At 44.0% G+C, this 10231-nt stretch overlaps 1 protein-coding gene across 3 annotated transcripts in view; it reads left to right on the top strand.

The window, feature by feature from the left end:
- The first annotated feature begins 8267 nt into the window (after nucleotides 1-8267).
- The window catches only part of SLC9C2 (solute carrier family 9 member C2 (putative)), a 64124-nt gene continuing 62160 nt past the window's right edge, over nucleotides 8268-10231 (top strand). For 2 of the 3 annotated variants that reach the window (XM_058660682.1, XM_058660683.1), the window contains exons 1-2: nucleotides 8268-8396; nucleotides 9025-9182. In XM_058660682.1, coding sequence (XP_058516665.1) covers nucleotides 9077-9182 — 106 coding nt within the window. In that variant the 5' untranslated portion in view covers nucleotides 8268-8396; nucleotides 9025-9076. Of the gene's footprint in view, nucleotides 8397-8995; nucleotides 9183-10231 lie in introns of all 3 variants that reach the window. The other variant, XM_058660681.1, reaches the window with a different exon arrangement.

Here is a 10231-nt window from a genome sequence, read left to right as displayed (position 1 = left end):
GGTCAGCACAGGTGGCTCTGGCCTTCCATTGTGCTTTGCATATAAATAAAATTAGAATTACTTGACCATAGGTAACTCTATATCCAATTTTTAAAAATAAGTCTTACTTGTTTTAAATCAGAGAGAGAGAGGGGGAGGGAGGGAGCGAAAGAGGGAGGGAGGGAGAGAGAGAAATGGCCACAGTGCTCAGGGTCTGAGCCGAGCCAGGAGCCAGGAGCTTCCTCCAGGTCTTCCACAAGGGGATCAGGGAGCCAAACACTTGGGCCATCTTTTTCTGCTTTTTCAGGACGCTATCAGGGACCTGGGTCAGAAATGGGGCAGCTGTTTCTGGCACCCCACACGAGCCCCACATTGCAGGTGGATGTTTTACCCGCTATGCCACAAGGCTGGCCCTGTGCCAAACTGCTTTCCATTCCCACCTGGAATTCATAAGCATTCTGATTTCTCTATATCTTGGCCAGCATTCGTTGTGTCTCTTCGTTCTTCTTTTTTAAGTTTCAGCCATCCTAGTGTGTGTGAAGTGGTATCATATAGTTCTTATTTGGATCTTCATAATTGCTAACAATCAGACACCCTTTTGTGGATTTAATGGCGATTTATATATTTTTTTTTGCTGAAGAAATCTCTACTAAAATTATTTGCCCATTTCAACATTTGGTTGCCTTTTTTGATTTAGGTTTAAGAGTTCTTTCTTTATTTAAGTTCCTTAGCAGAACATCATTCTGATATTTTCGCTCATCCTGTAGTCTTTTCATGTTCTTAATTATTTCTTTTGAAGCACAAAAAACTTTAATTTTAATCAAGTTCCAGTAGTCTGTGTTACATCTATGTTTTGCTTTTGCTGCTGTTGCTTTCCATGTTTTAAGAGGCCATTGCCTAATCCAAAGTTTCCACAATTGATTCCTCTAAGAGTTTTGTAGTTTTAGCTCTTGCGTTTAGTTCTGTGATCCATTTGAGTGTGTGTGTGTGTGTGTGTGTGTGTGTGTGTGTGTGTGATGGGATAAGGTGCCCAGCATCATTCTTAGCATGTGGCTGTCCAGTACGTAAAATTTTTGTGCTTCTCACAAGCGGCTATGGACTTTAGCAAGTTAATCACTTCGGCTAGTTCAGGCTGCATGACGACATTTCTTGCTTTCTTTAATACGAAGTGAGTGTGCCCATAGTTCTCTTCTACGTACCCTGCAGGGAGACACGCTTTAGACTGTCTTTTAAGAGCTTACCGCCCCAGTTTGTGAATAAAACATATGTAACTGAAAACAGAAACCAAGTCATCCAAATATTCAGACAACCTAAACACATCCTGAAGAAAAGAAGAATTGTCTGAAAGGATGGGTGGACGGGGTTGAGTGCGAGAGAACATCTGGTGTGGAAACATAACAGGATGAGGGTTTCCAGTGTAGGGACAAGGGAACAGTCAGCACCCTTGGCTGGTTGTAAGCAATGAGATTGCAAATCAACTCATTAGCATTTTGCTCAAACTAAGAAATTGTGAGAGTCTTGGGCTTTATTTTCTGGGCAGTAGGATGCCATTAAAAGAGCTTGGGGTGAAAAAAGAAGCATTAAGCAGGGGAGACTAACTGGATTTTCTTGTAAGATGTGCCGGAAGGATAGACTAGAAGGGAGATGAGCGGGATGATTGAGACTTGACTTACCGGCTGCACAGCGGGACTCCACTTTCCCCGTCTATCCTTAGGCTCCCTTCTCACCTCCCAAGGATTGTCCCCTGCAGCTCCCGCCGTCACAGCCCTTCCCAGCACCTGCATATCACGGCATGCCGTACCCTCATGGAACCTCTGAAATGAAATGTATTTTACAGTCATGAGAGGGAAGATGAGAGATTCAGCAGTTCATTCGAAATTCCTGTAGCTAGCGACAGAACCAGGAACAAGTGTGACCTGACACTTTTACATATCGAAAAGAACCAGTGGGAGGCGTGACTATGGCTGCTGCTCCACTTCTCATCCAGCTCTCCGCTCGTGTGCCCAAGTGCTCTCCTGCGCTGCTTGTCCCGGTGGCCTGGGAATGTGACGGGGATGACCCAAGTCATCCATGTGGCAGATCCAGGGGAGGACCCTGGCCTCTGGTTTTGGGCTGGCTTAGTTCTGGCCCTGGAGCCATTTGGGGAATGAACCAGTGGATGGAAGATCTTTGTCTTTCCTCTCTCTCACCAGCTCGCTTGTGAAATAAAATGAAAATGAAAACAACCACCACCACCACCACCAGGTTTTAATTAATGACTTCCGTACTGGAACACTGATTTTTCCATGCCCATTGTTTTTTTTAAAAAGTGCTTTTGCTTTGTTTCATTTGGCAAACTAATTAAGTGTAATTTAAAAATGTGCTTGCTTACAGGCCAAGTGAAGAGCGCCAAATCGGTGACCTAAGCCATGGTCGGTCGGCAGAGAACACAAGGTTCCACCTACTGCTGAGCATGGGCTTTGTAAAGACTGCGTCTCTTTTTGTATCTGTAAAGACAAACCTTTTCAAGCCAATTAAAGGCAAGGCAATAGATGGGAGATTTTATAAAAACATTTAACTGAACATTTCAGGCACCCTGATTTTATTTTCATCTGGACTCTGACCTTGCCTCTGCTCCTCCAAGCACAAGCCCCACGTGGGTTTCATGTGCTCCTCTTAGAACATATTTGGGTAAAAAAAGAATCGCAAAGACCAGCTGCGGCATTTAAAAACCACTTAGAGAATTTAATAATTTCATATATAATTCAAGTAAGAATTCTATTCAGCTGAGGAAGTTTATTTAAGAAAGATACATTTAACTATTTCCAGAGTGGCTGTGGGCTGGGGGGAAGGTTGGGGAAGAAAAGTCTGTGAAATTACATTTTAGAATAGGGAATATTAACAATTCTTTGGTTCAGGGCCCTCTGGTTATAACTGCTACTTCTTATGTCCAAATTCACCTGTAAGGCAGAACCAGTCAATGAGTAAGGCCCTATTCACTTTTGACTTCTTTCTGTCATCAAATGAACAAGCACAAATCTGAAGTGTTTTACATTTACAAGAATTCTCCTAGCCTATGGGTTTACATATATATATGTAAATATATTACATATATATATATGTAATATTACATATATATAAAAATATAAACTGGGCTCCATATCTTTTTTCAAATTCCATTTTATCTTTCCTAGTTTTTAAATATCTTAGTTGGTTTCATAATGGTTATTTGGAAAGTCACTTTTTTCTCGCTTACTTCCTCAACCCCCTAAACCTTTCATTACTTTGTGACTTTCTTTGACAATTTCATGGAAAAGGAAACAATAAATTAAAAAGTGTGAGTCGTTGTTGGTACGACTTTCCCCTCTTTGTACTGTCCTGAAAGCTAGTGTTTTGTTATAGGGACAGAGAAAAAGAAACGAGCCGTGCAACCCTAAGTTGACCACTGGAGCTTTGGGATTGACTTGTCTCCCAAATTTTTAAATCTTGGAAGCTTTTAGTGAATAGTGATCTGGCTTTGAGTTCTCTTAAAGAGATAGCATGCTAACTCTCATCTCCTTCTCTGGTGGGTCTGCTAGGTGTGGTATGCTTGGAGTAGTACAAAGAAGAGGAACTGGGTTTGCCCTGTTCTTTTCAAATAAAAAAAAATTTAAGACCAGATTTATTTATTTTTATTGGAAAGGCAGATCAGATTTATAAAGAGAAGGAGAGACAAAGATCTTCCATCTGCTGGTTCACTCCTCAAGCGACTGCAGTAACTGGAGCTGAGCTGATGCGAAGCCAGGAGCCGGGAGCCCCTTCCAGCTCTCCTACACAATGCTCTGGACTCTCTTTGACTGACTGCTTTCCCAGGCACATGCAGGGAGCTGGATCACCCTGTTCTGTTGATACAGTTTGTTTTGAGGACTCCAATGCTCTACAATACTGCACTAATTTAAGAGAAGACCAGATGCCACTTTGTGGCTCTGAGTCTTGATCTTGAATGCATTACTTTACAAATCCGTTTTCTTGTTGGCTAGGGAGAGTTTTCTAGCTTGTAATTCAAAGATTCCTAAATAATACCAAATCATTTTTGGAGACCTTTTAGTACAAAATAGATGTTCTTTTTCCCTACCTTGCAGTCCTTAACCTGAAACTTTGGAAAGCTTTTTATACAATTGCTGATACTGTATTTTCAAAACTGCTTGTATAGGCACATTTTATGCCAATCCTGATTCTTTACCTTTCTTATAAACCCTTTTTCTGACTCCGTCACCAGTTCCACTGCTGCGTCTTGCTGTCAGCTGTGGTGACTTTGTACAACTGTCTTGTTGCGTGGTGAAGCAACCTGTCACTCTCTACCCTGTGACCTCCCTGGTTCCACTGCTGCTGGGAACCAATCCTCCCTTCTCGGAGCGTTCAGGGCGAGGACAGCCTCACATCGCATTTTATTCAATTTCTTGCATGTCTGTCTTCCCACAACAATTATGAGCGTTTTGTTGGTAAGGGATTTTTCCTTTTCTTCCCCATACCCAAATAATCGGTAGAGTTAAGTCAGTAAACAGTAGTGAAATGAATTCTCTTTTAGAACTATTTCAACCTCAGAACTTAATAACTTTTCATTTATTTATAGAACTTGTTCATCTTTTAAAAAATGGCTTCCAGACATTTCTCCATATCTTGCTTGTGCCAGGTTGCCATTTCAACTCCAGTTCTTGCAGCTGAAATTTACACACACATCTGACATGAGAACTCAGTGTCGTCTAACCTGCCGTTTCTAAGCTTTCATCTTGAAGCCACATTCATTTTCAGGCAAATGAACTTCATGGTCATAAAGATATTCCTGGATCTCACTTTAAAGATTCCTTTGATGGGAGGATCTCAACATTTATTTTCAGCTATAGATCTGTAATTTTAGGGTGTTTTGAGAGACACATCACTTCTTGCTAGTCATTGTTATATTGGATTCTAGGTACATTCACAGGAGAGTTAAGCTACACCTGCATAGCTTTTTTCTGAATGCTCAGAGAGTAATTGCCATTTCAAAGTGCATACTCATAAGTTAAGAAATCCTCTATGTTATTTAAACGGCTATATTCAGTGTTACGGTAAAATGTACGTAGTGTTTCTTTAGACTTTCCTAATTAATCGATCAGAAAAGTATAGAGAAAAAGAAGATTAAAATGACACAAAACTAGCTCCTGTCACTATGGTTTAAAGGACATTTTATGGGCAGACATTGTGGTTTAGCAAGTAAAGCCACCACTTGGGACACCTGCTTCCTATACTGGAATACAGTTGAGTGCTAGCTATCCACTTCTGATCAGTGTTCCTGCTGTGAGCCTGGGAAGGTAGCAGATGATGGCTGAAGTACTTGAGCCTCTGCCACACATGTGTGAGACCTGAAGGAATTCAAGGCTCTCACGTCCGACTTCCAGCCCAGCCCTGTTGTTATCATGTGGGAAGTGTCACAGCAGGTGCAGGATTGTTTCTCACTGTGTGTCATTCTACCTTTCAAAAAAAATACACAAATACACAAATCTTAAAAAAAAAAAAGACATTTTGGTACCAGAAAAGAAAGATATAAACTCCATGTAATGCTCTATCCTTTAAATTGAAATATCTTAGACATTATTACACACTTTTAGGTTGTATTTATACATATATATTCCCATTTTGCCATGCACAATAGCACATTTATCTCAGACTACTACTGATCTACCATCAAAACTTTTTAAAAAAAAATTGTTTTCATTGAAAAGGCAGATCAGATTTATAGAGAGAAGGAGAGACAAAGAGAAAGATCTTCTGTCCTCTGGTTCACTCCCCAAGTGGCCACAACAGCTGGAGCTGAGCTGATCTGAAGCCAGGAGCCAGGAACTTCTTCTGGGTCTCTCACGTAGGTGCAGGGTCCCAGGGCTTTGGGCTGTCCTCGGCTGCTTTCCCAGGCCACAAGCAGGGTGCTGGATGGGAAGTGGAGCAGCTGGGACATAAACTAGTACATATATTGGATCCTGATGCTTGCAAATCAAGGATTTAGCCATTGAACCATCATGCTGGGCCTGAAAACTTTAAGAACTGTTGCTCCGGATTAAGCTAAAGGATGAAAGTTGATATTTGGTTAATGTTGTATTCCAAGTTATGAAGAACTGGCAGCTCAGTGCTCAATGTAGTGTATGGTGGATTTTGTTTATTTTATAATTTTTTTCTAAAGATTTATTTATTTTCATTAGAAAGTCAGATATACAGAGAGGAGGAGAGACAGAAAGATCTTCCGTCCGATGGTTCACTCCCCAAGTGAGCACAATGGCCTGTGCTGTGCCGATCCGGAGCCAGGAGCCAGGAGCTTCTTCCAGGTCTCCCATGTGGGTGCAGGGTCCCAAGGCTTTGGGCCATCCTTGACTGCTTTCCCAGGCCACAGGCAGGGAGCTGGATGGGAAGTGGAGCAGCCGGGATTAGAACCGGTGCCCATATGGGATCCCGGGGCATGTTCAAGGTGAGGACTTTCACCACTAGGCCACCGCACCTGGCCCTATGGTGGATTTTATTCCCCCCATAGAGAGGTGGGTTTCTGTCTTCTCCTGTTGAATCTGGACAGGTCTAACCATACTGAAAGTGGTTCTGTGTTATTTGCAAAGTCAGATGATGAAACATGTTGTAAGTTCTGCCTTGTTTTCTTGAGATACTCAACTCTTGGAAACCAACTCATCAAGAGACCCATGTGGGAAGAACACTGCACTAGTCCAAGCTGCAGCCAGCAGTTATCCACAGAACTAACCCATTTGAGAACCAATCTCCCAGGCACATCATCCCATCTGATGCCCCTTTGGGCGCAGTCAGGCCTTCTTCCTGAAACTCCACCAAAATTGCCAATGTGTGAGCCAAATAAACGATTCTTACTGTTTGAAGCTATTTGATTTTGTGTGTATTTTATTATACCACAACTTACAACATGCACCTTTAGAAATGTAAGAAGTGAGAAACTCATGTAACCAAACCTAGGATGTGTGGCATTGGCTTTGGGATGGCACGGTAGGATGTGTGGCATTGGCTTTGGGATGGCACGGTAGGATGTGTGGCATTGGCTTTGGGATGGCGCGGTAGGATGTGTGGCATTGGCTTTGGGATGGCGCGGTAGGATGTGTGGCATTGGCTTTGGGATGGCGCGGTAGGATGTGTGGCATTGGCTTTGGGATGGCGCGGTAGGATGTGTGGCATTGGCTTTGGGATGGCGTGGTAGGATGTGTGGCATTGGCTTTGGGATGGCGCGGTAGGATGTGTGGCATTGGCTTTGGGATGGCACGGTAGGCAGAAGCCGGAGAGGCCTAGAGAAGAGCAAGAACGGAAGCCACAGATGTTCCATTCGAGTCTTAGCAGAAGCTCTGAGGGCCTGTAGGAGATTCTTAGTGGGAGATAACGGGAAAAGAAGGAAACCGTTATTGGAAATTGGAGGCAAGGGGCCTCATCAGAGTGACGAGTTTGGCCATGCTACTGTTGGAGAAATGAGCTTAATGGTCTTGCTATTTGCAGACACAGCATTCAGACGCCACCTGTCCTGTGCTTCAGTTGACAGTGGAGAGATAGTGTGCTGAACAGGCATAATTCAACTATCAAATATGATTTCAAAGAACAACATAGGAGCCAGTACTTAACAACTAGGTCTGAAAAAAACAAAACTTGCTTCTCATTTCTAGCCTCTCTAGGTTGCGAAATGGTTGTGAGGAAAAGATAAGCTCCAGGATGGAATTGTCAGATTCAGACCTTGGAAATCTCTGAGGTGGAGCCTCCCAGGCCCTTTCCGACTTCAGGTGAACTTGTTTCACACAGCGGGGAGATGGCCTGTGGGTGCACTACACAGTCAACTGAAGAGCCAGTTGGCTGATCATGGGTTCCATGGCCACCTTTGACCCAATCATAGCACGAGGGGAAAGGGACACTGTGATTAGCTCAGCATGTGATGTGCCTCTTGCAGCCAAACAGTAGACGTCTATTACTAGTAATTGGGTTTGGAGGAATACATGGGAGAGGTGGAAAAAGTGGAAAAATGAGTGGAAAAGGTAACAGGTTGGTGTTGAAGGGCTGAGCTGGATACAGAAACAACTGTGTAGGTAGATAAAATAGATTTTGTCTACTTGATTAACATCTTTTATCATTTCCACTGTTATGTCAGGCAGAGGAAATCAGTGTCCCACTTAGGCACTGAAGAAGGCAAGCTTCCTGCAACTCCTGCACTGGGGGTGGGGATTGCGTAAGTAACCAATCAAAATGAGAGCAGGTTGAGCAGAAGCCAATAGGAAGTAAGCATGCAAATGGCCTTTGCCATGATAGCAGTTGGTGACTGTTGCCTGCAAACTGACACAGAACTGCACTTTGCTCTTTGGGGTTTAGAGCCTTGATGTTGATTTCAACTGTGAATCAGCTTAGATTTGCATAGGCTGTGTCCTACACAGGAGCACCAGGTAAGAGTACAGCTAAAATCCAGCTAAAATCCAGCCTGTTAATCACACAGCAAGTCATGTGCCTTGGTATCAAACTCCACTGTTCTGAGGGAAGGGACTTTCGCTAACTCACTCAGAAACATGTGGGTCTTTGGTCTTTGGTCCTTGTATTCTCAGGGTACCCGCCCTCCCATCCTCCTTCCTCACTCTAACTTGTGTGACTCAACTTCGACCTTGTTTCTCACTTGCCATTTTGGATTTGAAAAAACTCCAGAGTGATTTGTAGCTCTAGAGAATGAGGAATATGACATTTATCCTTGCTCCTTCTCCCGCGAAGAGTTGAGCTCATCACACATTTACGGAAAGCCTTTCTTGTGGCGTAAACCATGTGCACAGCCGTAAGATAACGCTCACCTTTGGCTTCTGAGAAACTCGTGGGAAGGAGGCACATTATCTAATAGAACATGAGAAAACGGGTGCTGCAATCAATACATGCCCCACTTCCTTATGTGTGTCCTGAGAGAGTGTTCTCAGAGCCAGAGGGACTATAGCAGATGTCACAATATGCAAGCGTGCTAGCACCTCAATTAGAAAGAGCGTGTGTGTCCTGGTCCTTGCAGATTTCATTTCTTCTGGTGTGTTGTAACAGGTTAGTCTACATAAGAATCCACCGAGTTAGGACTGGAGACGAAGTGGCAAAAATGAATTCTTCTAACAGATCTGACTTGCTTTGTGGAAGATCAGCTGATTACCTTGCCAGAAAGGAATATTTCCCCATGTTTGTGTGTTCCATCATCACCGTGGGAGGTAGGTGGACATTTCATAAATGCTTTTCTCCTCTGTCCCCTTAGACACTCTCAATGCAGGAAGCAATTACAGCTACACGAGAAGGTGCCAGTGACTCAAGGTGTGAGTAAATGCTTCACTGAATTCCGGTAGCTCCTATCCCGGGCTTCTTCGCTCAGTAACGTTTTCTGAGCACTGCAGTGTGGTGGGCACGTTAGGGCCTCTCCTGGGAAGACAGGCACACACATGGTCCTATGCAACATGGAGCTACCTACACAGTGAGCTGCCTCCTCTGGGAGTGAGGAAGGAGGAGAGGCCCCTACTACCTTCCTTGACTAAAACATCTGAGATGAGATTGCCGGGGGCAGACAGACTGAGGGGGAGCTGCAGGCCTTTCCTAAACAGGAAAGTGGCAGCATGGCTTGACAAGGAAGAGCAGGGCACACTGTGCCTGGAATCCTGAGTTCAGAGACTGCCAGTGCTGGAAACCAAGGTCAAACCGCAGGCGGTGGTCTGTGAGTCGGCAGAACCCAAAGCAATGGTCGAAGGCTTCTGGCTGGGATCCGCGGCTGGCCAAAGATCCCGGCCCCAGAGCTGTATGCTGTAAGGATGTCCTTGAGACGGACACCTACTCACTTCTGTGCTCGGGCCACACTCGCGACCTGGTTGTTCAGCAATGGATGGTTACCATCACTGTGGGGCGTAGCCAACCAAATTTCTGTCACATCAAGTTTGGAAATTTGGCTCCCCAAGCACTTCAATAAAAGATTGAGGCAGTTGAGCCCTCTGGATGGACCTCCTTCCTTGGAGAAGGGGCCTTCCCTCTCACCTCCTACATCAAGATTGAGAGCTCAACGTCTGTAGTGAATAACACTCGCGTACTGCACCACACAGGTGATTTACTGCATGGCTCAGTGCTACTGACCAAAGGCGCAGACCTCTTAAAAAAGTTGGTTTTGGGGAAAATGAAAAACAAATCCATATGGTGATCCTAACGTATCATTAGGTGAACAAATGGGAGACTGGAAACTTGAAGTTCATCTGTGAGAGGCTTCTCATTTTGTGCGACT

The sequence above is a fragment of the Ochotona princeps genome, chromosome 2 (assembly GCF_030435755.1).
Source record: "Ochotona princeps isolate mOchPri1 chromosome 2, mOchPri1.hap1, whole genome shotgun sequence".
NCBI lineage: Eukaryota > Metazoa > Chordata > Mammalia > Lagomorpha > Ochotonidae > Ochotona > Ochotona princeps.
The sequence above is the reverse complement of the archived record's forward strand: the minus strand, read 5'-3'. Positions and strand labels throughout refer to the sequence as shown.